Genomic DNA, 25,498 nt, shown 5'->3' on the forward strand with positions numbered 1-25,498 from the left:
AGGTGTTGCTGTTGGTTCTAGGAAAAAGGTGAGGGAGACCACTTTTTACCTGACAACAGTGGTGAAAAATAGGCACAGTTATGCATGAACTGGGATGATAGAGCTTCTGAAACTCCACCGATCCCATAGCCTTTTGCAAATGGGTTTCACTGCCTGGCTGCTTGGACAGCTAGAAGGACTGCATGCAGTACAAAGGAAGATGAGTGTGCTCCTGTCCCCTTCCATCAGAAGAGAATAATTTTACTGATGAAGACAAAGGAGAATCACACTTGGGAGTCTGATATGAGAACAAGATGTTTGAGAGAGTCTAGAACACGTCCCATCTCCAGATGGTACAGCCCGCACCATTTGCTAGCTTTGCACAGGGTGCGTCGACTTTTCAGTAGATACCCAGTGGAACTTGAAATACATCACATATGACCTCTTTGGGCAAATTTTCCAAAGAACGTCCCATATTTTGCTGCAAATCACTGAAGTTCATATTTTCAGGGTGAATTTGCTGAAGATCATTGACGTTTGTATTTTCAGGGTGAATTTGCTGAGGGCATAGGAGATGCTTTCTCAGAATTTGTGGTGCAGGACTCAGCTCTTGATACAGGGAGTTGGGAAGACACTGTATATTTGACCTCTCCTACAAATTTTCATAAGCTTTAACCCAGCTACTCCAGATAGATGTTCTTTCAGATTTTTGGACCTTTTGTCAATATTGTCGCACATGCAATGCTTCCTGCAATGCTGGACCTTAGCTGCAATCAGATGTTTTGAAAGAATTAATCTGACGGTCAGTAACTGCTAAATGAAGTGCATGCTAAGAGAATGATGAGCTAACTGACTGGAGCTCACAGCTTTTATGAGCTTCCCTAAATGTCTGTTTTCAGGTGAATTCAACATCTCCTTGACATTTAAGGACTCAGTTTATAATCAGATTATTTAATTCTAGTGGAAAGAAACACTGGCCTCAATGGAAAAGCCATTTCCTCACCACCCCTTGGGGGGAAAAAAAAAGTATTCAGGATAAAACTGCAATTCCCATATTAAATGAAGGATAAAAGAAATCTTTCAGTGCAAATTAAGCACTGCAGGCTTTTAAAAATTGTAGCAGAAACTTGTGGTGCACAGCTGCTCACATCCTTGTTTCCAATTTAGTAATCTGAGATGTGCTGAAGCATTAACATCCTGGACAACGCCACAAAACTCTGAAGGATGAATACCCCTTACTCCTTGTGTTTCTGCAGGTCCCCATCCATCCTGAGATCCTTCTGCTTTTTTATTTTGGCCAGGCCACTGTGCAGATATACATTGCCCTCTACAAGTTGAAATTACAGAGTAAAGTGGGATAGCAGAGTGATATAGAAACCTGGATGTGCAATGTTGTAGTTACACACTGCGAAGAGTAGATCAAGCTCCATGGGACTATACCAGTTCTGAAGGGATAAAAGTACATTTCATATATGAATAATAAAACCTTAAGATCACTGCTGCTCATTAGCAAGGCTTTTGGACAAAGGAAAGCATGCAACTTAGCAAAAGTGTCTTGCTCTGTGAGCCCTGGTTTCATGGGCATAATGTCTGAAATGCTAACTCAAAAATCTTTGCACTGGCTTGAGGCCAAAGAAGGACTGAGCTGGGTTTATCTCACTAGATAAATGAGCAAAACTGTATGATTCCCACTGTAGTCCACCTTAGCTGGTGCCCAATTGTTCTCTCCCAGCTGCCTAAACTGAGGCGGCAAACCGTGTTATGCTTAAACACGATATTTAAATTGCATTGTTATGTCAGTGGTGATGGGCTCTTTGTTGGAGATGACAGAAAAATCCTATTGTTTAGAGTTTTCCCAGACTCAGCGCTTAATACAAAGCCCTGAAAAGAGTAGGGTTGTTTAAACATTTGATAAAGAAAATATGTGCAGAGAAGGTCTATCCCACTAGTAAGGAGCAGATCAGCCCCCAGCACCAAATCCTACCTATATAAGTTCACCATGTTGTTGCAATTTGCCCAAATAAAATCCTCAGCCCCTGAGTGTGGAAAGAATTGTCTGAAATACATCAGGAGATTGAAATAGTGTGTGAATAATCCAGTTTAAAACTGGTAGCAAAATTAATTTGGAATCACTTTGGAATTTCTGAATTATTTAGTGAATCATGATGTTTTATCAGGAATGCATGAAAAATTATGATTTACAACCATGTGAGCATCTTTGAACTCTTTAGTAATCTCTGTGCATTGCTTTGTCTTTTCCTTGAGGATAAGTGCTTTAGATAAGCATTCTCACTTATAATGTAAAAGCCCAACCTTAACTTTCTCGGTATTGACATGATTATACGAATAAATCAGGGAAGACAGAGCCACATAGAAATGGGATTGCAAATCTGGAAGGACCTCCAGTATCCTAAGTGATGATCCTCCTGATTTACACAAGACTTGCACCATAGTCTGTGATGTTTGTGTTTGGTGAATGGACACAAAAAAGTGATGCTTTGCTTTTAATTAACCCACTCCCACCCCGTGCTGTGTCTTGCTCTCAAGTAGTGCCCCTGCAGCTTTGTGTTAATTCCTACGTCTCTTTCTATGTCTAACGAATGATTCTCACTCCTGTGAGTGTGGTGGTGTTTGGTCTTTGTGCTATTGAAGACTCAGGGAGCTGGTGAAGGAGTGAACTGTGGGAGCGATAGGTTTTATAAACTGCTCTGGAAAATCCACCTTCTTTGTGATTATAACAATGAGTTTCATGTGATTGCCTGCAGAAATGTTTTCTATCAGTATTTTAATTGGAATTAAAGCTCATATATCAGTTTTGAATAAGATTCAGTGGGGTTTCTCAGACGACACTACTGCTCCTTGCACTTCCACCAGACATCATATGCCAATTTGTGATCCCTTCTCCCTGGTTAGAGTCACCAAGGACCTAAGAGACTTCTTAAAACCACTTTCAGACACTTGCAATTATGAACTGACCTGAGTTGATCGCAGACCCCTCCTATAATCACATCGCATGTCAGTGACTGTTCAACCTGTAAGTCATCAGGTCAGAGTTACAATCCCCTGAACCTGGTGTATCCTCTGCCTGACATCTTTTATTTACAGAGTAACGCTACCCTAGTAAGGCTCAGTGCACTCACCAAGATATATGAAATATTTCCAACCTGTAGTTCTGATGAGAGCCTTCGAGTGAGCAGTTTGCAGATGTCCCACTGGGACACAAAAGGAAATGCTTGATTTTGAGCAAAAGTATGAGCTGAGCCAGGATTATTTATTCATGTGTTGGAGCTAGAAATCTCAGTTTTTTCTTTCTCTCAAAGGGTTTTCTTCTCCAGTAACATGTTTTTGTGCATGTCTAGGAAGCAGAAACTGAAGAGAAAGCTTTTTCAAGAGGAACAAATCACCTGGATCTTCTCCAGTTTTTTAGGAGCTCCTTCTGAAGGACCAAAAGAAAGTCTGATTTTTCAGAAGGTGGTGCCCACTGAATTTCGCATTTAACCTTAGTGCCACCAGATTTATTCATTTAATCTCGAAAATCTCTTCGCTACCGTTTGCTATGTACCAAAGATCTGTTATCAGCATTGTCTGAAGCACTTTGAAGCATAAGCTTAGGTTAAAGCGGGCGTGAATTCAGCCCTGATTTGTTCTGAGATCGCTGAGATCAGTTTGTATGCAATATCACTGTGATAGCAGAGGGCTGTGCTGAGCAAGTATCCTTCTCTGCATGGCTTGGAGACAATACCTGATGACCCAGCATCCAGCCAATGCAGGTTGCAAGCAGGGTAAATGCCCATGTATATCCAAGCAGTCACAGCCTCACCTCATGGATTTCCAAGGAGATGCCAGCTCCTGGCTGGCAAAATTGCTATTAAAAATGGCTTACGAGCTCCTAGACCACACAAAGGTATTATACAGTGTTTTGATGAGATTTGTTCTCACTGGAGAGGCAGGGGTGGCCTTGAAATAAAAGCAAGCACTTCCCAAGACTCTGATTATAAGTGACATTATTCATTTAAGAAAACCTTTCCTCTTTTTCTTTTTATTTTTAGGTTTTTTTTAGTTTTTTTTCAGCCTATAACGAAGATGACAAAGGATGGTATGTCCCCAGAGCACACTCTGATGTGTCACTGTAGATGCCAATCCCCACAGACGCTCCCAATGTTATTAATTTTTAAAACAAACTTGCTGATTGAGGTTCTGACTGCCTTTAAATTGTCTCTACAAGGAGACTGTGTACTAATTAACCCACAGAAACAATCAATGATGTACCTTTTTCAAGTTTCAGGGTGATTAGAATATGAAAATGAAGAGCACAATGGTGCAGATGTTTTAAAATCACAGCAGACAGCAATTAGTGACATGGGAACCAGCTGCTTATCTCTCCAGATAAAGCCTCTTAATAGGGAATTACAGTTGAGGAGCCATTACACAGATGGATCAGCGAATGATTTAAAGAGGGGGCGTTGTAGTATTAACTTTGATTTGCAAGCCAGATTCTTGACAAGCTGTATGTGTATTACCTCCACAAAAGGTGTGTTTGGAGCAGTGGGATACCATCCCCTGTTAGCAATCAGACTGTTTTTTCAGGTGATGGTTTTTTCTCTCATTGTGTATTTTATCCTCAGTATTACTACCATTAGTTTAGATATGTTCATTTTTATTTGGATATTTTTTCTTGTTGTTATTATTTTCCTAAGCTCTTTATTTGGTTGCTGGCACCTCCTCCCGCTTTTTGCTTTGAGGCTGGAAGGGATGTGTGTATTTAGAGAGAAATCTGAGGCGAGGGGATGGGAAGGCAGAGTGAGACATTCAGCAGTTAAATGAAAGGAGTCCCTGAGGGATGGATTCTGCTGCTGGGTGCTGCTCATCATGGGGCTGATGCAGTCTCATCCATCAGTTACAAGGGCTTCATGCCAGAAAAAAAAACTGTTAAGAGGAGTAATCACCTCTGCAGGTGCAGGGCTGGCACAGGTCTGGCAAGACAGGTGTAAACACACAGTCCCACCTTCTCTGCTCCATGGCCAGTGCTCTTCAGTTGCCAGTATATGGGATGCATCCCACTCATAGGTCAGCCCACCGCTGCCAAAGCTGAGTACTGAAACTCATGAGTCCGGCATGAAAATAATAGACTACTAATAAGAGGATTCACATTTTAGTTTTTTTTAGGTTAAGTTTTAGCATGTGCCAGATCTCATTGCTCAGACTTCTTTGCAGTTACGAAAGCTATTAGCTTCTTTATTTATATCTTATTTTCTTTAAAGGAAAGATGGAATTATTACCCACTAAGCACACCCAGTGAGTTGAATACAAAGAGAAATATTGACAAAGTCTGGTGAGATGTGATAGAATTGGAATTCACAAAAGAAGTAGGAACAGAAACCTGATGCAGAATAGCTAGCTGCTAAATAAAATCCAATTTAATGAAAGGACAAACTACAAACAGAGGCGGTTCCTGAAGTCTGAAGTATTTTTAGGGTTTCATAACCAAAAGTAAATAAAGGTAAATCTTTCCATTTTCATGAAAAAGCCCACTATTCTTGATGCCAATCTTGGCTGTGCTGCCACAGGAACTCTATTCAGGTCAACAGCCTCTTGCCAAGACTTATGGAACTGCGGTATATTACACACTTACCGATGAATAAAGTAACAAATTTCTGTGTAAGTCACCAAGAAATAGGTTTCTGAAGAGTCCTGTTTGCCCTCAGTGTGCTGACATCTCTGATGTCCTCCAACAGCTCAGAGGAGAGTCAGGTCAGCTGGGCTGGGTCTTGTTGGCTTCTTAGGGTGTTGCTTACCCAGCAGGGAAAATTGCAACCTAAACATAAGGACTGATGGGATCAAAGAGCAACCCAGATAGATGAACAAGTTAGAAAATATACTTGTCTGCAGTACTTTCAACTGATTTACCAGTGCTTTTGAGTAAAGAGTCCCCATGTATCCATTGCAGCGAGTGAAACCCAACACATCAGAGCCAAATGATCTCTGGTTGCTGTGCAGCAGAAGAATTATTTTGGGTTGATATGGACGTGTCTGGCAAGGGAAAGCAAATAGTAAATGTTATGCTGGAAGAAATTGTATGAGGAAACCCAGTGGACTGTTATGTGCTTGGGCAGATATATAGTTTTGACATCCCGCTTAGGAAATGGAGTCCCCTGATCCTGCAGACTGGTTGTTTTTTGAAGCCCTATTGAAATTGGAGTGCTTATCCGCATGATTAAATGCCTCCAGAGTTGGCACCTTTGATGACATAAGCATATCTTTCTCATGAATTGTAAGATAGATGTTGTGGTGGCCTGCGGTGCTGCAGTAATGACAAGGCTATCATTAGGGATATATTGGAAGTTGCATCATCATTTTATAATGTGCAGGCTGAGGAAATGAGGCTCAAGGACCCAAGCAATATATCAGCATTTATCGCTGATATATAGCTGGCCTCTCAGTTCTGAGCTGTTATTAACTGCCTCAAAATACAGATCAGAGATTATTGCTCCTTTTAAGCTAGAGATCTCTGCATGTGCAGTGAATTTGGAGGGACCGGGGTGTTCCCAGAGTGTGATATTTTCACTCACTGCCATAACCCTCTATCTTTTTTTGTTTGTTTGTTTATTTGTTTCCTCGAAATGAAATTTTTCAGGTCATTTATTTTCACAGCTCAGCATTTTGGAAATAAAGTATGTGTAGGGAGTTGCTTTCATTGCAGCCATAAGGCCAGGAACTGTACAGAAAGACTCTGGCACCACCTCACTGCAGGTCCTGAGGGCTAATAGACATCTCAGCTCATCATTTCCAGGGCTTTTCCAAGTCACAAATCATGGTACCTCAGGAAGATGATGTTTCACTTGAGTTTTGTGTGGAGGGTCCTGGTGGGACCTCACCAGGGAATGTCCACCTCCCACACACCTCCTGGTCCCGAGCTGACAGCACACCGGGGTTGTTGGTCCGGGGATAGGAGGAGACCCAAACAGTTAAGTAAAATGAAGCTCAAGAGCTTTGTGATCACTAGAAAAAAAAAAAAAAAAAAAAAGGAAAATTCAAACTATCAAACTCCAATGCCAGTGCTGCTGATTTCCTTTCGACCCCTCCTTGGCTTTATCCCATGGATATGGAGGTGGGTGGGCTCTGTTTCCCAAAGGTGGGCATCAGCATCATGGGCATGGCTGCTGCGCACTGTGTGGCTTGCTTGGGAGGCTGCCACGAGGAGGAGGAGGAACTGATTCATTCCCCGACGGCTGTTTATGCTTTCAGCTCTTTTCTCAAGCTGAAGGAACTGGGTGTCACTCTCCTGCGACATCTGCAGCTCCACCGCAGCTGCATGCTTTCATTTTCTCACTCCACAATTCCTGGAAATCTCTGCTTTCCCTGAGCACGGCTGGTCCATGTGCACAACAGCTGAACTATCCACAGGATTTAAGAGCCCCTGATTGCTCTTCAGACGATAGACCAAAACAGCCTCATCATTATTGTCTATTCCAGAAAAGCCACGTGCTCATTTTTATATGCATACAAAGGATATCCCAACATCAATCTGCCACTAGCATGTATGTTTGCTGGTCACTAAATAATGCACCATAGTCTTGGGGGTGTTTAGCACCTTTCAAATCCCTCTGAAGTTACTCAGAACTGAGGACATCTTGTTTCTCAGCTCAAAACCCTCTTGTACTGGCAGCCTCCTTGCCCTCTGTTGCAAACACCTAAACAGGAATCTAATGTAAAGCTGCTGATAGAAAATTGCAACAGGGTGTTTGCAGAAACACGAGACACTTAGCAGTTGTTTTCTATTGTTCTTTCTTCGGTTACACATTTATTTTAAGTCTCTCATCACTTATTTGGCATTTGGGATGGTGTCATTACAGTGTGCTAAGAACAGTTGTTTACAGTACTAGGTGTACAAAATTAGTTGCAGTTTGATCCAGAGCTTTACAAAATATGCTTCTAAATGTATGAGAAGAAAACAAATGGCTAGAAAGGGTCAGTTAATGAAAGTAAATTTCTTTCTTTTGCTTTAACAGACTTTTTGAAAGGTTACAGCTGTAGCAAACATAATTTCTTTAGCTGAAGGAGGCCCACTAAGAGAAAAAAAAGTAGACTTTCTTTTGCTCTCTAACAGTCTTCAGCATAATTCTGCCCTTACTGTAACCTCTGCAGCTTGACGAGCTGCTGTCGGATTAGAAATCATATTGAAAATATCTCTTACTAACATTGCAAATAGCAGATTATGAAAATGGAAAGGGAGTAAAGCAAATCTTGAACCTGTCAAGAGTGCCTCAAACACTTGACGCTATGCATATGATTTTAAGCACTAAGTTTGTGGGGATGACTTCTATGTGGAAATATAAGCAAATAAATCTTCACTTATCCAGGCTTCATAGGGAAGTGGGCTCATGGGTTTTCCTCCTGTTTGTTACAACTTTGGAGATAATTTTGCATTTTTATTGTTTACAACAATGAGCTTAATTGCTGTTGTTCAGCATCAAGTTCTGTGAGGGATTATTTTTTAGCAAAAAGGGATTCTCACCAGGAGGTTGAGTTGTACCATTCATCCATTGAAAGGGAATATTTTACTGCTGGTTTAGATTAAAAATCAATAGAATGTGTTTCCTTAGCAATTCAGCAGTTATAGAAATATTTCCATTGTTTTTAGAATGGAAAAACAAAACAAAACTTGTTTACAGTGCATTAATCTAAATGCAAATTTGGCTCAAATATAAGAAGACTTTGTAAAGGCTTCTAACTCTTACAAGGACATTGGTTAAGAAGAATTGTCATTCACTGTACAAATAAAGAGTTTCATCAAGGGGCTATAAATGGACTGAAAAACTAATTTTTTTTTTTTTTGCTTTTTGTTTTCTGCTACTTTCCAGGTTTATGACAGGCCACAGAAACATTCTGCTCTTCACTATGATTCGGGCCTACAACAGGACTTCACCGGTGACACCTTAAAATCAAAGCACCAGCAGAAAAGCAGCAACCAGCACCATCTTGACTGGTCAGCAAGCTCCGACACGGGATCTGCTTCTCAAAGTTGCTTCATCAACACAGAAACCAGTCGAGAAGCTGTTAGTGCCACCAAGGTCTCTGCTCCGGAGCCAGGAGTTTCCTTCAGCAAATCCCAAACAAAGAAGTCCTGTGCCAGCAGCACATGGGGGCAGCTGTCAGCCAGTAGTAAAGAGCTTGCCATTTGCAGCTCAGTCCCGTCACCCAACAGCATCAGCATAGCTGCCCAGCCCAGCAGCACCTCCGAGTGCAACGGGCTTCTCCCCCTTGGTGATCAAGAAGGAGGTGTACAGCTGGAGGCCCCTGACCAGCCTACTGGGAGTACAAAGAAGAAGTCCAGCAAAAAGGACTTGATGAGTCAAACCATCCAGACCACAGACATTGAATGGGTGAAGAGTGCTCAGAAAGCATTTGACAGTAAAACCCATGACAACATGGAAGGGAAAAAGGAGTCTTACTCGATTGACAGCGTGTTGGATATATCACCCTTGAAGCAAAATTCCACTTCTGCTAGCAGTTGTGAGAGTGATACCAGTCATGTACGAATTACTATCCCAATAAAGTCTCCAACAACAGATACATCTGGCCACAAAAGGAAAAAAAGGCAATCCACAAAATCTTCCATGGAGAAAACTATTCAGGAGAAAGGCCTGCATTCTGGACTTACTATGAGCAGCGAAGTAGCAAGCAGAACTAGTTCTCAGCCAGAGGGGAGTAAAAAAGATCTTCGAGTCACAAAGCTAGGGAAAGTGATTGAAAATGAGTCCCCCTTAGTAGCTATCGACAGTGGTGTGCTCACTGACAAAGCTTCCCCCAACAGTGCCACCAGACTCAGAAAACCTATAGCTGTGACATCCACTCTCCTACCCACCGACCTTTCAACAGCTGACAAATTGTCTGAGATCCAGCACCCCAAACATGCAGCTAAGCGGCGATGGACCTGCAGCAAGCCTAAATCTGTCCTTCGGGAGACCTCTATGACAACGTCTGAGAAGCTGATGGTGGAGCCTCCTTCAGCCTATCCCATCACACCATCCAGCCCTCTGTATACCAATACAGACAGTCTTACTGTGATCACACCTGTCAAGAAAAAAAGAGGACGACCAAAGAAACAACCTTTGCTGACTGTTGAAACCATCCATGAGGGAACATCCACCAGCCCAGTGAGTCCAATCAATCGTGAATTTCCAGGAACCAAGAAAAGGAAGAGGAGACGGAATCTGGCCAAGTTGGCCCAGATGGTCCCGGGAGAGGACAAGTCCATCAGTGAACTCAAGTTTCACAAAAAGGTCGGGAAGCTTGGGGTCTTGGATAAGAAGACCATCAAGACCATTAATAAAATGAAGACCCTCAAGAGGAAGAATATTCTCAATCAGATCTTGTCCTCCTGCTCCAGCAGCATAGCTCTGAAAGCAAAAGTCCAGCCACCATCTAGTGCTGGGCCAACCACCATTGATGCCAGACTAGGGAAGCAGATCAATGTCAGCAAGAGGGGGACTATCTACATTGGTAAAAAACGGGGCAGAAAGCCAAGAGCAGAGCTGCAGCCTCGGCCAGAAGAACCTAAGACAGCCATCAAGCACTCAAGGCCTGTTTCTAGCCAGCCAGAAAACCCAACAGTGCCTTCCAATCTGCAGTCACTTGTGGCATCGTCACCAGCAGCTATTCATCCGCTTTCCACACAGTTAGTGGGGATTAACGGCAACCTTAGCCCTGCAAGCACTGAAACTAATTTTTCAGAGTTAAAAACTATGCCAAATCTTCAACCTATCAGTGCTCTTCCTACAAAAACCCAGAAGGGAATGCACAGTGGAACTTGGAAGCTGTCTCCACCCAGGTTAATGGCTAATTCACCTTCCCATCTCTGTGAAATAGGTTCTCTGAAAGAAGTCACACTTTCGCCGGTGAGCGAGTCTCACAGTGAGGAAACTATACCGAGCGACAGTGGGATAGGTACAGACAACAACAGCACTTCTGACCAAGCTGAGAAAAGCTCAGAATCCCGTCGGAGATACTCCTTTGATTTCTGCACCCTGGACAATCCAGAGGCTATCCCATCTGACACCAGCACAAAGAACAGGCACGGTCACCGGCAGAAACATCTCATTGTGGATAACTTTCTCTCTCATGAGAGTATTAAAAAGCCAAAGCACAAGAGGAAAAGGAAAAGCCTGCAAAACAGAGATGACCTCCAGTTTCTGGCAGACCTTGAGGAACTCATTAATAAGTTTCAAATGTTCAGGATTTCCCATAGAAGTTACACATTTTATCATGAGAATCCATATCCCAGCATCTTCAGGATTAATTTTGATCACTACTACCCTGTGCCATATATCCAGTATGACCCATTGCTCTATCTTCGCAGGACCTCTGACATGAAGTCGAAGAAGAAGCGTGGTAGACCTGCCAAAACCAATGACACCATGACAAAGGTGCCTTTTTTACAAGGGTTCGGTTACCCTATTCCCAGTGGGAGTTACTATGCACCCTATGGAATGCCTTACACATCAATGCCTATGATGAATCTTGGTTACTATGGTCAATATCCAGCTCCTTTGTACCTGTCTCACACGCTCGGAGCGGCTTCCCCATTTATGAGACCTACCGTGCCCCCACCCCAGTTCCATGCAAGCTCTCATATGAAGATGTCCACCACTGCCAAGCATAAAGTGAAACATGGAGTGCACCTGCAAACACCCGTGGGAATGGGCCTTGGAGACATGCAGTCCTCTTTGGCTTCTCCAAAGGTTGGAGGAACAAGCCTTTCAAGTGGCCGACTTCACAAAAGGAAACACAAACATAAGCACAAGCATAAGGATGAGCGGATATTGGGGACACATGAAGATCTGAGTGGTCTCTTTGCTAGCAAGTCCACTGGCTTCTCCAGCCATGCGATCAATGAAAGGCTAAGTGGCTCAGATAAAGATCTCTCTTTGCTCAACGAGAAAAGCAAGCATAAGGAGAAGCAGAAGCACCAGCATTGTGAAACTGGACACAAAGGCTCAAAGAGTAACTTTGAAGTGGATACGCTGTCTACGTTATCACTTTCTGATGCCCAGCAGTGGACACAGAGTAAAGATAAAAGTGATTCAAGCAATGATCCCATTGACTCTTGCACAAAGAGATACTCTGGTAGCACTGAGAGCAATGGAAGGTCAGAATCCCTGGACATGTTTGGTGAAATGAATTCCTCAAGCGAGAAGCGGGACACCGATGTGAGTGGGAATAAAAGAAGAAGCTTTGAAGGGTTTGGAACTTACAGGGAAAAGGACATTCAGCCCTTCAGGACAAATAGGAAGGACAGAAATACTTATGATTCTTCAGCCCCTTCAGGTAAGCTCTGCTTTAATCTGTTTTACCTTACTGTATTTAAATTTTAATACTTGACAAAGAGGGACTTGCCGTTTACGGCAAATATGTTTATGAGTCAATAACTTATCTGTCCTTTTGTAATTAACTTCCATTCTGCAGCCAGATTCTAGGGAGATTGACAGGAATGTTGGCCACACATTAAGCCAAAGCCTTTCAAAGTAATTTTTATAAATATTTGTCCTGCCTTTACCCATATTTCAGATTTTGTTGTGCTTGCTCCAAAAATCTTACCATTGCTTTCTGCACAGTGGCAATTAAAATACCTGTTGGCAAGGTAGGCATCCCTTTTATTGGTGTCTCATGTCACAGGGTGGTGGTCATTGACCAGCCTTTGGGAGGATTAAATCCACAGTACTGAGCAGCATCTCTGTTCCAGCTCACAAAATGTGCAAAAGCCATTTCTTGATGAGATGGACCAGACATGTGGGAAGTTGTGGAACTAGGCCAGTGTCCCATTATGGGTGTGGTGTACTGCTGATCCAGAGGGACTCATCACAGTGATAGCTGGGTTGAATATATGGAGACCCTGGGTACAATCTTAGTGTAAATCAGTCACTTCCAGTCAACAGGTGCAGTGTAGAGTAATTATCCTGAGCATTGAGTGACTGTGGGAAGGGACTGGTGTCACAGAAACAATGAACCCCAGCTGATTGACTCTGAAGAGTTTTAGGACTCATGACTTGGAAATATAAGCTGGGTAGATGAGGAGGTACGAAGCTCCTTTCAGCTGCTAAGGACATCTGTTCCTCTCCTGCAGAGGGGGGAAAAAGGGGGTATCTGAATCTTGTCTGAGGACTGAATTGTACTTCACAATAAGGAGCTGCTTCGTGATGACACAGAGGCAGGTGTTTTGCTAAAGTATAAATGAATTTAGCTTGGGAGCAAGCCCACAGCTCCTGAACCATCAGATATTTATCACAAAGCAGATTTCACATTTGGTTCTGGAAAAGTTTGAGCTTTACTGAGCTAATCGATGGCAGATGAGATTCTGATGTGCTAAAAAAGAGCTTCAAAGAAACGTAATTCGTGTCCTCCAAAATAAAAACAGAATCAGCTGAGAACACAGAGGGAGCAAAGAATTTGTATAACTTGCCAATGTAAGGCTCTTAAGTTTTTTATTGACTTGAAATTGATTGAGATCCAAAGATTGTTCATGCTTAAGCCACATAGACATTTCCATTTCCTTCAGCAATAGCAGGATCTGATCTATAGTAATGAAAAGCAGTCTAAAATGAGAGCTTATCCCATTAAAACAATCCCATTCATGGCATTGTATTATATCAGACCAATTGTGACTCCCAGAAATGACACACCCAGAAATATTGGAAAAGAGACTGAATTCAATCACTGGTTATATGAGGGTTGCTATCTGCCTGTTGAAGAACAAAATTATTCTCCACCAAGTGCTGCAGTGGCTACTGCATTAAGAAAGTTGTATCCTAGCAGAAAAGACTGAGAAGTCTGCAAAATTTTTAACAAGGCTATTTCTCATTTTTTTTTAGTTGAAATTACTGGTTTCACAGTTTTATAATAGATGGATTTGTAGCCTTTTTGCTTTCTGAACAGAAGATGTTTGCTAAACTGGTACTTCCCAATTTAATATATTTCACTTAGGTGTAGCAAATTGTCAGGTGAAAATTCACAGCACTGCTGAACTCAAATGAGTTTCTAAACTAGGGCCATGATCCCCACCAGGCTGACTTGGAAATAGAACTGATAAAAAAGAAGAAATTCCATTTCAAGTTATTTTCCTTCAGCTTATAGTTCATGATGATAAAAACTGAAGATGGAGTGGTAGATCTTGCAGTAGGAGCTCCATCAGCTTTGCTGTTTAAACATTCAAAGCTAGTCCTCATTTGAAATAAAATCATTATTTTTATTTAGTTTTACCTTTTGCATATACAACTGTACATTGTTCCCCATGACCTAATCTATCAAGTCACGAATTATGAAAGGTCTTCTTCATTGTCAAGCAATTATTTAGATGGAAAAATCATCAGCAGTTAGCTAAGCAGAGCCAGCTAACCAAAGCCACACCTTGCTCTACAAGGAAAAATACTAAAACTAAGCAGCTCTGCCAAGAAAGGCCTGGAGCTAAGGCTGCTCATTAAAGCCTAGGAACATCTGTCTGCTTACGACTGCCTAAGATCTCAGTGCAGCTTTTTTTCCCTCTCTGCCTTTGACCTTCACGGGGAGTCCCAACAGAGGTCCACGCTTGAGTCTAGCCATAGCTATTAACTGGTTCCCACTGAGGAGGGATTAAACTTTTCCATGATAACCCTGACCTTCTTTCTCCTAATTCACCTTGCATTTCCCCAAGGTGGCTAAATAGTGATTGACTAATCATAAAAAAATAAGGTAAAAATTGAAAAAAAAAGCCCTAGGAGAACGTATAGCTCTGTCCCAGGAGACAATTTCCATAGCCTGATTGCTTTTGCCATTCGGTGTTCGTAATATTTCACAATATAAAAATGATATATAACAGAGATAAGAGGAGACATCCTGAATATTCAGATGAAAGCTGAAAATAGATTTATGTCACAATTTCAGTGTTATCTTTACTGCATGGGCATTTTGGCATGCTCAGTAACGCCATTTGCAACTTCAATGTATGTTGATGGGGATGAAATACGGAGCAAAACCCACTCACGCTTTGTAAAGATATCTGTGCTAAGAGTGATGAGAGAACTATTTAGTGCTCTTTGGCATTCAGGAAGTGCAGTTTGTTTCAGTGTAGTGTGCTGGTGCAGGTGCCATTGTATTGTTGTCATTTTTATTATTATTACGTGTGTTCTGACAGCACTTAGCTGTCCTCTGGTGCTATGTAGTAGTAATGCATATGGTACAACAGTCCTACCATATAACTTTAAAGCCTATGTATGATTTTACAGTCTCAAAAGATTAGTATGTCAAGAGAAGAGTTGTCCCTCTTACTTTCTGTAAGAGCTGGTTGGGATCCTAGCACAAGAAATCTGTACTAAGAGTGAAGGGTCCCATTGAGGGAGTGCCACCAGCCACCTGGGCTGGCCACAGCAGATGTCCATTCCCTGCATTGCACCAGCCTGGGATGTCATGATTAGAAACAAGGAAGAAATTATTGACACTCAGGGTGGTGAAACCCTGGTCCAGGCTGCCCAGAGAACCCATCCCTGGAGACATCCCAGACCAGGCTGAACGGGGTTCTGAGCAACCTGAGCTGGTGAAGATGTCCCTGCTCATGGCAGGGTGGCACTGGATGAGCTTTGAAGTTCCTTTCCAACCCAAACCATTCTATGATCCTATGATCATTATCACTGGCCATTTATCAGTGGAGACCTTGTGAGCTTTGGTTCATTTTACATATCTTGAGACCTCTTGGGGTTAAACGTCCAGTGTTAATACATATGGCTGTTCTCCCAGTGCACTGCCTGTTTCTCCACTATTGTTCTGGAGAGACTGGAATCCTTTCCATAAACACTAATTAACAACTCTTCCCACCTTTCTTCCCATCCACTCCCCATGACCTGTCTCTTCCTGTTGCAGTTTTCTGAAATTGCTATTTTTGTAGAATTCCTTGTGCGTAACTAACCCTTCAGCATTTAGAAAAACTGATTAATCAATATTAATTAAGCTCTACTTTCCTGTTTGGCTAATGCAGAAGACTAGTCCAGTGGCATTAGTCTAACCTATAGGCAAGGATACAGCAAAAGGCACTTCAGATCCTGCCTTGCCAGAGTCATACTCTCACTTGGGCACATCCTAAACCACAAGTGTCAAACTCATTTTCTCCGGGGAGCCACATCAGCCTCACAGTTGCCTTCGAAGGGCCGAGTGCAATTTTAGGACTATATAAATGTAGGAGAGGTTACATTTATACAGTCCTAAAATTACATTCGGCCCTTCAAAAGCAACTACAAGGCTGATGCGGCCCCCAGTGAAAATGAGTCTGACACCTGACCTAAACTGAACTTTCAAGTTGTGTGCACCAAGTGTTGACTCAGTTGATGCCCTCCTTCCACTTCCTGAAGCCAGAGGTACACCTCATGCATTTGCAAAATGATGTTGTGGCCCCTCTGGCACCCTGTGAACTGAGACACATCCACAGCTGCATGGCTGATCCTTTCATCTGCTCTCCAGCAGTTACTAAAGCCCCAGGTGATGGACCCCGGGAGAGGCCACAGAATGGTGCCACAGCTGTGCTGGGCAAATTGAGAGCAGAGGTGTGTTTTAAAGAGCTCCTCATAGCTAACTGCACATCTCCTTGCATGTACCTCCCTACTTTGCTTTCATACACGATGCTGAAGGAGAGACTTGCATTGCTGATGACCAGTCTTGATGACATAGCTTGTGTCTTGGAAAAGAAGTAGGAATGGTTACCTCTTCCTTATTGACTTAGGAGGCCAAATGAGTAAAAGCACATTTAACATTTTAAGGTATGTAGATAAGGTGGCAATTTATGTATACAACCTGTCTGATTGTTTCCTAGTTACAATCATTGCAGGCCAAGATGTAGCTGGGGGTGAAGCAGAAGTCAAAAGCCACTATACGCAGGACTGTATTTCTGCTTTTCGTTGTAGTGAGACTAATCAAGGTCTATGCTACTTTGTGCTTGCAGTTTTTCTCCCTATTTTTGTTTACATCCATGATAATACAAGCAAAGACTGCCTTGCTTGCATATTGGGCATCATGGCTCAAAGAGCAGATAATAAGTACATGGGTTTCATCAGATATAACACAGACACTAAGCACAGTAAATTTACAGGAGTATCAGGTTAATCATATGCATCTATTAGGAAGGCAGTAATTATCAGTCTCTGAATGCTGGATAGTTAGCATGACAAACGAGCTTTACAAAGTAATACTTAACTTACCTACAATACCACCACGCCTTCCCCCTTCGAAGTCCAGCAGTGCTACAAGCTGAATTTCTTCTGATTTGACCTTTCCTTCTCAACAAGTCTGTGTGGTGCTGGTTTAACTCTGAAGGAATCAGCATCAGCTTTAGATGGAGGATGGACATCACACAGTGAGTAGTGTTTGGCCCTATGACTTCAGAGAGAGAAGGGCGGTGCTGTCTGTGTGTACAAATGTAAACTATGCTTATTAAATGCATGACTGTATGTTGTATTTATGGAAAGCTACTTTCTAATGTTTTTATGTTGGAAGTGCCCTTGTTCCTGTTGAAAAGCCTTACATTTGGTGATTAAGCCTTCCAAAGGGAGAACAGGAGGAATACTGGAGGAGTGGAAGAAAAGTGACAATAACCGAATGAACATCATTCCTCTGATGTCAGTACAACACACACATAAGTAACCATGCTCGGCTGACGAGTGTCATTTATCCAGATGAGATTTCTTCCCTGACAAAACTTCCCTCCACAGTTCAGTTTCCTGCTGGAATGGTCTATTGCCACACAGCACTGAATAAATGTCTGGTTTATCCTCTCTCAGAAGTCAAATGCATTAGTGTGATTTAAAACAGGACTTGCTACGTGCAAAAACAAACATGGTGACGTGTTAGCCAAGCCACCATGACTTTGTTTTGGTTTGAGAGGGATGTTTTTTTGTTTATTAGTTTGTTTTGAAGAAACAGCATATGTAGTTCTAGACTATTATCATGAAGCCTTAATCAGTCACAGTTTTACTCTCAAAAAAGATCTCTATTTCAGCAGTGGGTAACCATATTTATTCTCCTGAATACATATGTAAGATGTAGGCAAATAAGATTACACAACTGTCTTATTAATCAAATTTTGCTGAATTTTGTGTAATAATATTTTCTATAAATTATTTTTCTTTATGTAGTTCCAGAATCGCAGTGTTGATTCATTACTCTGCAGTCAACACATTACTTCAGTAATACGTGAAACAGTGGTCCAACACTTTAAATTATGGACATTTTTCCATCTGACCAGCTTAAAGATGTGATATGCATGTCTATCCTAGCTGGATCCTGCATATGTACTTATGCATGCACCTTTCCATATTGGAACAAGGAAGGGGAAGTGACAAGCAGGTGATGAACAAAGTTCATCAGATACCATTTCACACACATAAGTAACCTTGCTCTCTTCAATAGTGGCATTTGACTCAATGGTATCTTGCTGTCATATGGCAGTGTGTGCACAGATGCTGAGAAGTTTGATGCATGTTCCAGGATTTGTAGACCCATCTTCCATACCATAGCTTTCTCCTGTGACTTCATAAAACTGTCTAGGTTGCTGTAAACTTCAGTGTCTCTCTGGGAAGGGGATAAAGGCAGTTTCCTGCTGTACAGAGCTATGGTAAGGTCTGATATGCAGCAACACCCAGCAAGTACAGCGTGGGAGCAGTGGCAGAGCTTGAAGTGGGTGTAAAAGAGCCATGCATGAACTTCACTCCCAGACGATGTATAGAGCATTAGTCACCCTTCTTTTCCCCAGTCCTGCATCTGTCATGGTTTCTTTGGGCACCCCAGGCTCCTATATAGATTCGAGCAGCTGCAACAGTTTTTCATCACCTGTGTCAGTTAGAAGGTTGTGCCCTCCCCCTGTGTCCTGTGGTGAGGGACAGGCATTGTGCAGTAATGGGGTGAGTGTTTGTGCCATCTGGCCCATAAAAGTCAGCATTGGAGCTTTACAAAATACCATTATTTGTAAATACAATTACATTCACCAAAACAGCTGTTTGGGTCCCTGGATGCTTAGGAGTACAACCAAAACTGCTAAAATGATCTCCAAAGCATTATCTGACCCACTTAGAATAAACATCCTTCCTGTTGTTTTCCACTAGTTCTACTAGCAGTCCTGGGGAGAGGAGGCCAAGCTAGCATCACTGTTGCTCCATTCTGTTCAGGGCGTTTCCTAGAGGAATGGGCTGTTGAGGGAAAACAAGAATGATGGGGAAAGCAAGTCCAAGCTTTCCTTGAAAGTGTTTTGACCAAAGCATTTGAAATACAGTGAGTTGTGTTGTTTTGTTTTGATGCTACCGCTTGCTTACTTTGTTGCTTCCAGTTTTTGCACTGACCGAGGAGAAAAGGAACAAGAGGGAAGCTGGAGTGGAAAAGGGAGCCGGATTATTTACCACCCAACCAATCTTTTATTTCCTTTCTTAATGATTGTATGTTTATTACACTGCCTGAGGCTCAGTGCAAAGTCTTTTGGACCAGTGATGAATTAATCAAATTAAATACTGTGACCTCTTTTCTTTTTGGGAGTGTTACAAGCCTCCCAGCACCCTGCCTGATTTCTGCCTCTTACTTTGCTCTCTGTCCAACAGTCAAGTGGTTCTTCCCTTGCAACTTGGCGGCTTCCAGCTATTTATCTTCACTCTTTCTGGCCAATGCCAGAATGTCTCGTTTGAAGTTTTTATTTAGACCACTGCTGGTTTATGGAGTTGTGTAGATTCCATGTTGGGTGTGCAGCAGTTTCATGTCACATACAATTGGCTTCTGCTGGGCTCTTGGCAATAAAGAATCATGGCCGGATTCTCGTCTCAGCCCAGCATAAATCAAGAGTCTCCCCACTGAAACTCATTAGGTTGACTTCTTGAGCGAATTTTGTGTCGAGGCGAAAAGAGAGTGTGAGACTGGGAAGTTCCATCTGTGGCTTCAGCAGGAACCCTTCAAGGTCCTTGTGGCTGTGCTCTACTTGCTTGATTCGGTATTTGTAGAGTTTTTCTTAGGTTGAATGAAAAGAGTGGGTTAAGATTTTGACAGTGCACGTTCTGGATATTTAAGTGACAGTTTAACAAGAGCTAGGAGGAAAAGTGCGTACCATAGCACTCGACTATATACAATATAATTTCTTGCTTGAAGGCACTGATAATCTAGGTACAAGGTAAGACATCTTCTCAAATGCATGGAGCAAGTAAAGCAGTGGCTGTATTTTTACTATTAACCTGCCAGTCAATGTGATCCAAAGCTGGGCACAGAAGAAGCTGAGCTCAAGCTGTGTGCTGGAGAGTGGGATCATAATCAGGACAACCTGCATTCCATCAGACCCAACTGCAAAAGAGAGAGTTGGGGTCTATAACCTCCAGAGCATGATCTGAGGCAGCTTCTCCATTCCCACTGCCTACTGAGAGTTTTATATTCATGTATCACCGCAAAAGAAAGCAGAGAGAGCATTAACTCAGCTTCATTAGTCTGCCTGATTGCAATAATGATGCTGAATAACAAAAGAAGTAAAACCACCCTGTTTTAAGGTTTCACCAAGAAGGAAGTTAGAATAACTCCCCTATAGATGAAAAGCTGAGGGGAGGGGTGAGAAAGGAAACCTTTGACTGTCCATGGAGGAGTTTTTACACAACCTCAAAGACTTGAAAAGGCCTAAGGAGTCATAATAGAAATTGTTAGTGATTTGTCATTGAAAACATGCAGCTGGACATGGATCCCTGTAGGCTTTTGCAGTAGCACCGAGTCTGACCAAACTTTCACATGGGGAGGTACTGATTTCAGGAGGCTTCAGGAGTTAACTGTCAAGCAAGGGCAGGACTAGATGTCTCAGAGGGATTTGATAATGAGTTATCAAGCCGTGGGTCACTGGTTGAAATTTAATCTGCGAGAACAGTGACAGAAAATCAAATCAAAGTGCTGATGTCAGAGTGATGCTGGAGCAACAGGAAAAGTGATGTTGCAGCATTATGTGGCATACACAGGCAGCTTAAATGAACTGGGAGCACACTGTGAGGAACTTGTCTGGTTGATCCGAGTGGCAAGATATAGCTCAGCCAATTTGTACTATATCTATCACTAACTCACTTTTTTTAGTGCAATTGTTTGTGAATGACACCACCGTATCTCATCACAGAATCTGACCTGAACCCATCATTATGCAACACTAGAGACAGAGTTGTGGAGACATCTAGGTAGGGTTTGCTTAGCGGTGTTGTGGACTGTGAATCAGCAATGTACCACAAAGCAGAGTAGTTTGCAGCTCTGGTGGTGGAGTTTTTTTTGCTACTAGGTCCCACATCAAGGCCAGCAGTGATGGCTTTCTCACTACTGGGCTACTTGGCACTCTCCCCAAGATGACTTGGTGGTTTCACCGTAGCTTTCTCAGGGCTGGGGAGAACCCACATTACGAAGACTACAAACCCGTTTCTTATGATTTCACAGTTACCAGAGGGAAGATTGGTTGACAAAAGGGACTAGGGCATGAGATGCCCTCAGCAATCATAATGGTACTGCATATGGGTGCCAGCATATTGATGCTCCTCACTCCATTGACATATTAATTTTCCTTTTGAGTGATTTTTAGCAGCAACTCAGTGGTCCTTCCCCTGCTCCCAAGCAGCCGGGCTGAGGATACGGAGTCTCTCCAGATGGCACAGAGCTGCTGTTTCAGCTCTGTGTCTTTGGCCTTCCTCGCCTCCAGTGTAGGCAGGGAAGGGAGCAATAGTCAGCATTGTTTTCTGTGCCAACTATGATTAGTTGGCATAAAGAGCACCTAAGAAAGTTGACACAGCCTCTGAGTTGCTTAGTTTGCTTAAAAAAGAAAAAATCCGTGGACTACTCCAGGTTCTCTTTGCTGCCTGAACTCTAGTTTGTACCAGCAAAATCTTGGGCTTATCCCAGAACTGGGACAGGGTCAGTTGCAGAATGTTTGTCATTCTGATGTTTATTTATTTGCTGTTTAAAAAAAAAAAAATCAACTCTGGGAGAGCAACAAGTTAAAAAAGTAGTTATATACCAGATTCATGCACATTTCCTGTTTTGCTTCTTAACAAAACCTCAAAACCACTTTGAACAAGTTTCCCACCTCAGCCGAGGGTGGAGTTGTATACGCCCCACACGTGACCTCCAGAAGTGCACTCAAGGACAATAGCACATCTCCTTTGGCATGGTGGGGCCAAATTTACTGCTAGCAGGGCAGTCAATACGTGCGTCTGTGCACGACTGCCCAAAAGAGCTTCTGACTCAGCCAAACACATTGGAAAACTTCAATTTTTCTATTTCCAACAGAACAGACTGAATGGTAGAGATGTGGCAGGGCAGAAACTGGAGGCATTTGATAAAGGGGTGCCTATCCAAGATGCTAGGCAGATATTGGCTGTTTTCTGTATGCTGGATGATCTGTTGTAATTTCATTGATTTGATCTGGTGAGACAACATCTCAGTAAATAAGAAGAGCAGAGAAATCTATTGCACTGAAATTAATGGCTGTTGCCTGATCTCCTCTTAAATTAATTCATTGCAATCTGAAGCAATGCATGTGTTTTGCAAACCCAGCATTCTTTGGCTCCTACAGCACATCATGACATTACTTTAGGCGGTAAAGAAGATCTTATTTGTGATATAGTGTGCTGTGGTAGATAGTAAAGCAGCTAGATGCCTGGGAACTCTGGATGGAGCTATGGCATTTGGGTGTGTAATTCTAAGTAACAATAAGCAGTGCTTAAACATTTCCTCCCACACTAAAAGCATACCCATTAAAAGTTTAGCCAAGTCAGCTGTGCAAGTTCTTGCATAAAAGGACAAACTGTTAAAACACTAATAGGAGCCACTGTTATCTTAAAAAGAGGGTAGAACAGGATGCATTAACCCAAATTCTCCCTCTCTACTTCTAATCAGTGGAGAGTCTCGCTGAGATCAAAGAAACCCCTAGCAGGTAAAAATGATAACAAATCAGGCTCAAGCCTAGGTTCAGGACTCCTGAGCCTGTTTCTCAGCTCTGTTTCTGAGATGCTGCATAGTTTGAAGAAGTCAGTAAATGTGATTTAGACCATCTACTAGTCAGCTTAAGTTCCCATGAAAACAAACCGAACGTGTCCAAGTCCATTTCATCTAAAGAATTTGCATCCCTGAGAAACTGAGTATGTATATAAACCTAAACAGTGTGATTTGGACTTGAAAGTAACTGATATACATAAGCATATGGCTTTGCATGTGTTCAGTGATTGACAGCTCCTAGGTGTCTATCATGACACAAGTGGGTGAGGAGCTTCTAACACCTCCCAAAGTGTTGAAAAGGGCCCACTTCATTACGTCATGGCCTGACCAAACCCACCACTTTTAGGTGACATTGGACTACCATGGAATAGCAAGAGGAAATTGGGACAGGTTTACACTGGTTTTGTGGACCAAACCCGATAGAGAATCTATGCCTCTGGACTGCTTGTTGCAAGGCTGGCTTGTGTTCACACAGTTGAGAGCTGGGAGTATCTGGAACAGGCAGATTGATCCATGTTGCACAGCATTTGATCCTGATGTCCGCTGGGCAACATCTCCCTGTAGTCCTAGAGTAAAATTATAGTTATTTCTGGTTTGTTTTTGTTTTGTTTTGTTTTCCTAATACAAATGTCAAAATAGGGGCTTTTTTGCAGCCATCTTCTTCCTGTGAGCTCTGGGAGTGACAAAAGGGATACTGGGGTTTTGGGACTTCTGACTAGCATCACAATATTACATGAAGTGAAGAGACGAAGTTGAGTCATGCACGTTCACACCGTGCCTGGATCAGATCCTGGAGAATGCTGTCATCTTGTCCACGCCCAGCTTTCCTCTTGGATGGAACGATCAGCTCCCTAATGGCCAACTGACAAGTGCAGAGTGCTGAGGATGTGGATACCAGGATACAAGACAGAGAGAAGTCAGTCTGACAGTGTAGGAACACCTGGGGACCCATAAATGCCAGCTAAGCCTAGGACATGAGGGAAGGTCTGTTCCCTGGCCTAACTCAATTCATGCCGTTTATCTGACAGAGCTCTAAAATAAAAGATTTACAAGCAAAAGACCTCCTCTTCCACTGGGCTGAAACCCTTTTGCTTCTCAATCTTACACTTCTGATTGTTGAGCAGTTGACTTTCAGCAAGAGGAGGCAATGCCTCCACTCCAAAATACCAGTATCTTGGTATAGTCTGAGCAAGTGGAAATGCTGGATCACACTCCCTTGGGCTAGACAGCCTAGATCTCTGGTTTGCTGTTTTCTGGATAAGTGCTCAAACCATTCATATCTTATGATTCCTCCTCCCACCTACCCCACAGCAAAGGTGCTTGCCCTTCAGAGGAGAATTCACATTTTGATTCCCATGTAAGTAGGCTTGCACACTGTTGAGCCTTGAATTAAGCACTTACCCAGCCACACTTCTGAGGATAATATTTCCTAGTGCCTACACCTGAGTAGCTGCATGCAACCACACTAAATCATCCCACAAAGGATTCACAGGTCACCATTCAGTTGGTGGAGAAACGTTTGAACATTACTTGGGTGCCACTTCAGAGGCATCCGTCTCTGTGTTGCTCATGTAGTTTGCGTAGGCACCTGCCTTAAGTGATCTGAATCATTTTACTGGAGCCAAGCACCTACATTTTTTAGATGTTGCAACAAATAAATTGAGTGTCTAAAGCAGGCAGTCTCAATCCAGCCTTCAGGGTCTCCACATTTACTGACAGATATAATGATATAATAGTCCTTTCCCAACTCAAATTGCTGTTGCAAGATTTTAATTAATTAATACTGGCAAGGCTTTGAAATGTTGGAAGTGAATTGAGGTCTATAAACTAAGTGTATTGTTATGACTTGATGGCACATTCTACTTCACTTTCACACCATACCTGAGCACAGAGCAGGGCAGATGCATCCTCTGATTCATCGTGAATCATGAAGAAGCCTATTTAAATTGTTGATATAACTGATATATTTACACAGGTTAAAATGTTCCAGGGAAGAGATGTTACTTCTCACTCCAAGACTGCTGGGCAAAGTGCTGGCAGATCCCCCTTTTTTTTTTCTATTTTCTCAGTGTAACCCCATTCATACTGGAGTTTTCACTAACCCAGCACTCAGTGTTTAAGCAAGATGTGTGAGAAGGTAGCTGGAGATGCGAGAGTCCTACTAAGATTTACAGAAGACCTAATTACTCCCCCGTGACAGTGTTGCCTAGCACAAGTACTCATCCTGAGCACTGCAGTCCCCCATGTAACTTTTGGTCTTCTATTTCTCTAGTATGATTGATGTTAATTATAGCCATGCAGTTTCAAAGATGGGCAAGACCTCCAAGTGACGCTGATATTCCCAAAGTCCTTCTGGTTCTTAGCATCAGATTAGCACACAGAACTCCTTCGAGTAAGTCCCTCGGTAGCTAACACTGTTTCATCAAATTACAAAATAGCCCATTAGGTTCCTAGTCAGGTTTAATTTTCTCTGTATGTAAATTCTTAATGAGGAATGCTATAAACTTACTCGCTAAGCACTTTG

General features: G+C 42.5%; 1 protein-coding gene across 8 annotated transcripts in view; it reads left to right on the plus strand.

The window, feature by feature from the left end:
• The window catches only part of SETBP1 (SET binding protein 1), a 264,561-nt gene that overhangs the window by 171,069 nt on the left and 67,994 nt on the right, over positions 1 to 25,498 (plus strand). For all 8 annotated transcript variants that reach the window (XR_011736563.1, XM_071802421.1, XM_071802422.1 and 5 more), the window contains one exon: positions 8,841 to 12,306. Coding sequence is in view for 7 of the 8 variants with exons in the window: in XM_071802421.1 (XP_071658522.1) it covers positions 8,841 to 12,306 (3,466 nt within the window). In the remaining variant the exon portion in view is untranslated. The remainder of the gene's footprint in view (positions 1 to 8,840; positions 12,307 to 25,498) is intronic.

This window comes from Patagioenas fasciata, chromosome Z, assembly GCF_037038585.1.
Source record: "Patagioenas fasciata isolate bPatFas1 chromosome Z, bPatFas1.hap1, whole genome shotgun sequence".
In the NCBI taxonomy this organism is placed as follows: Eukaryota; Metazoa; Chordata; class Aves; order Columbiformes; family Columbidae; genus Patagioenas; species Patagioenas fasciata.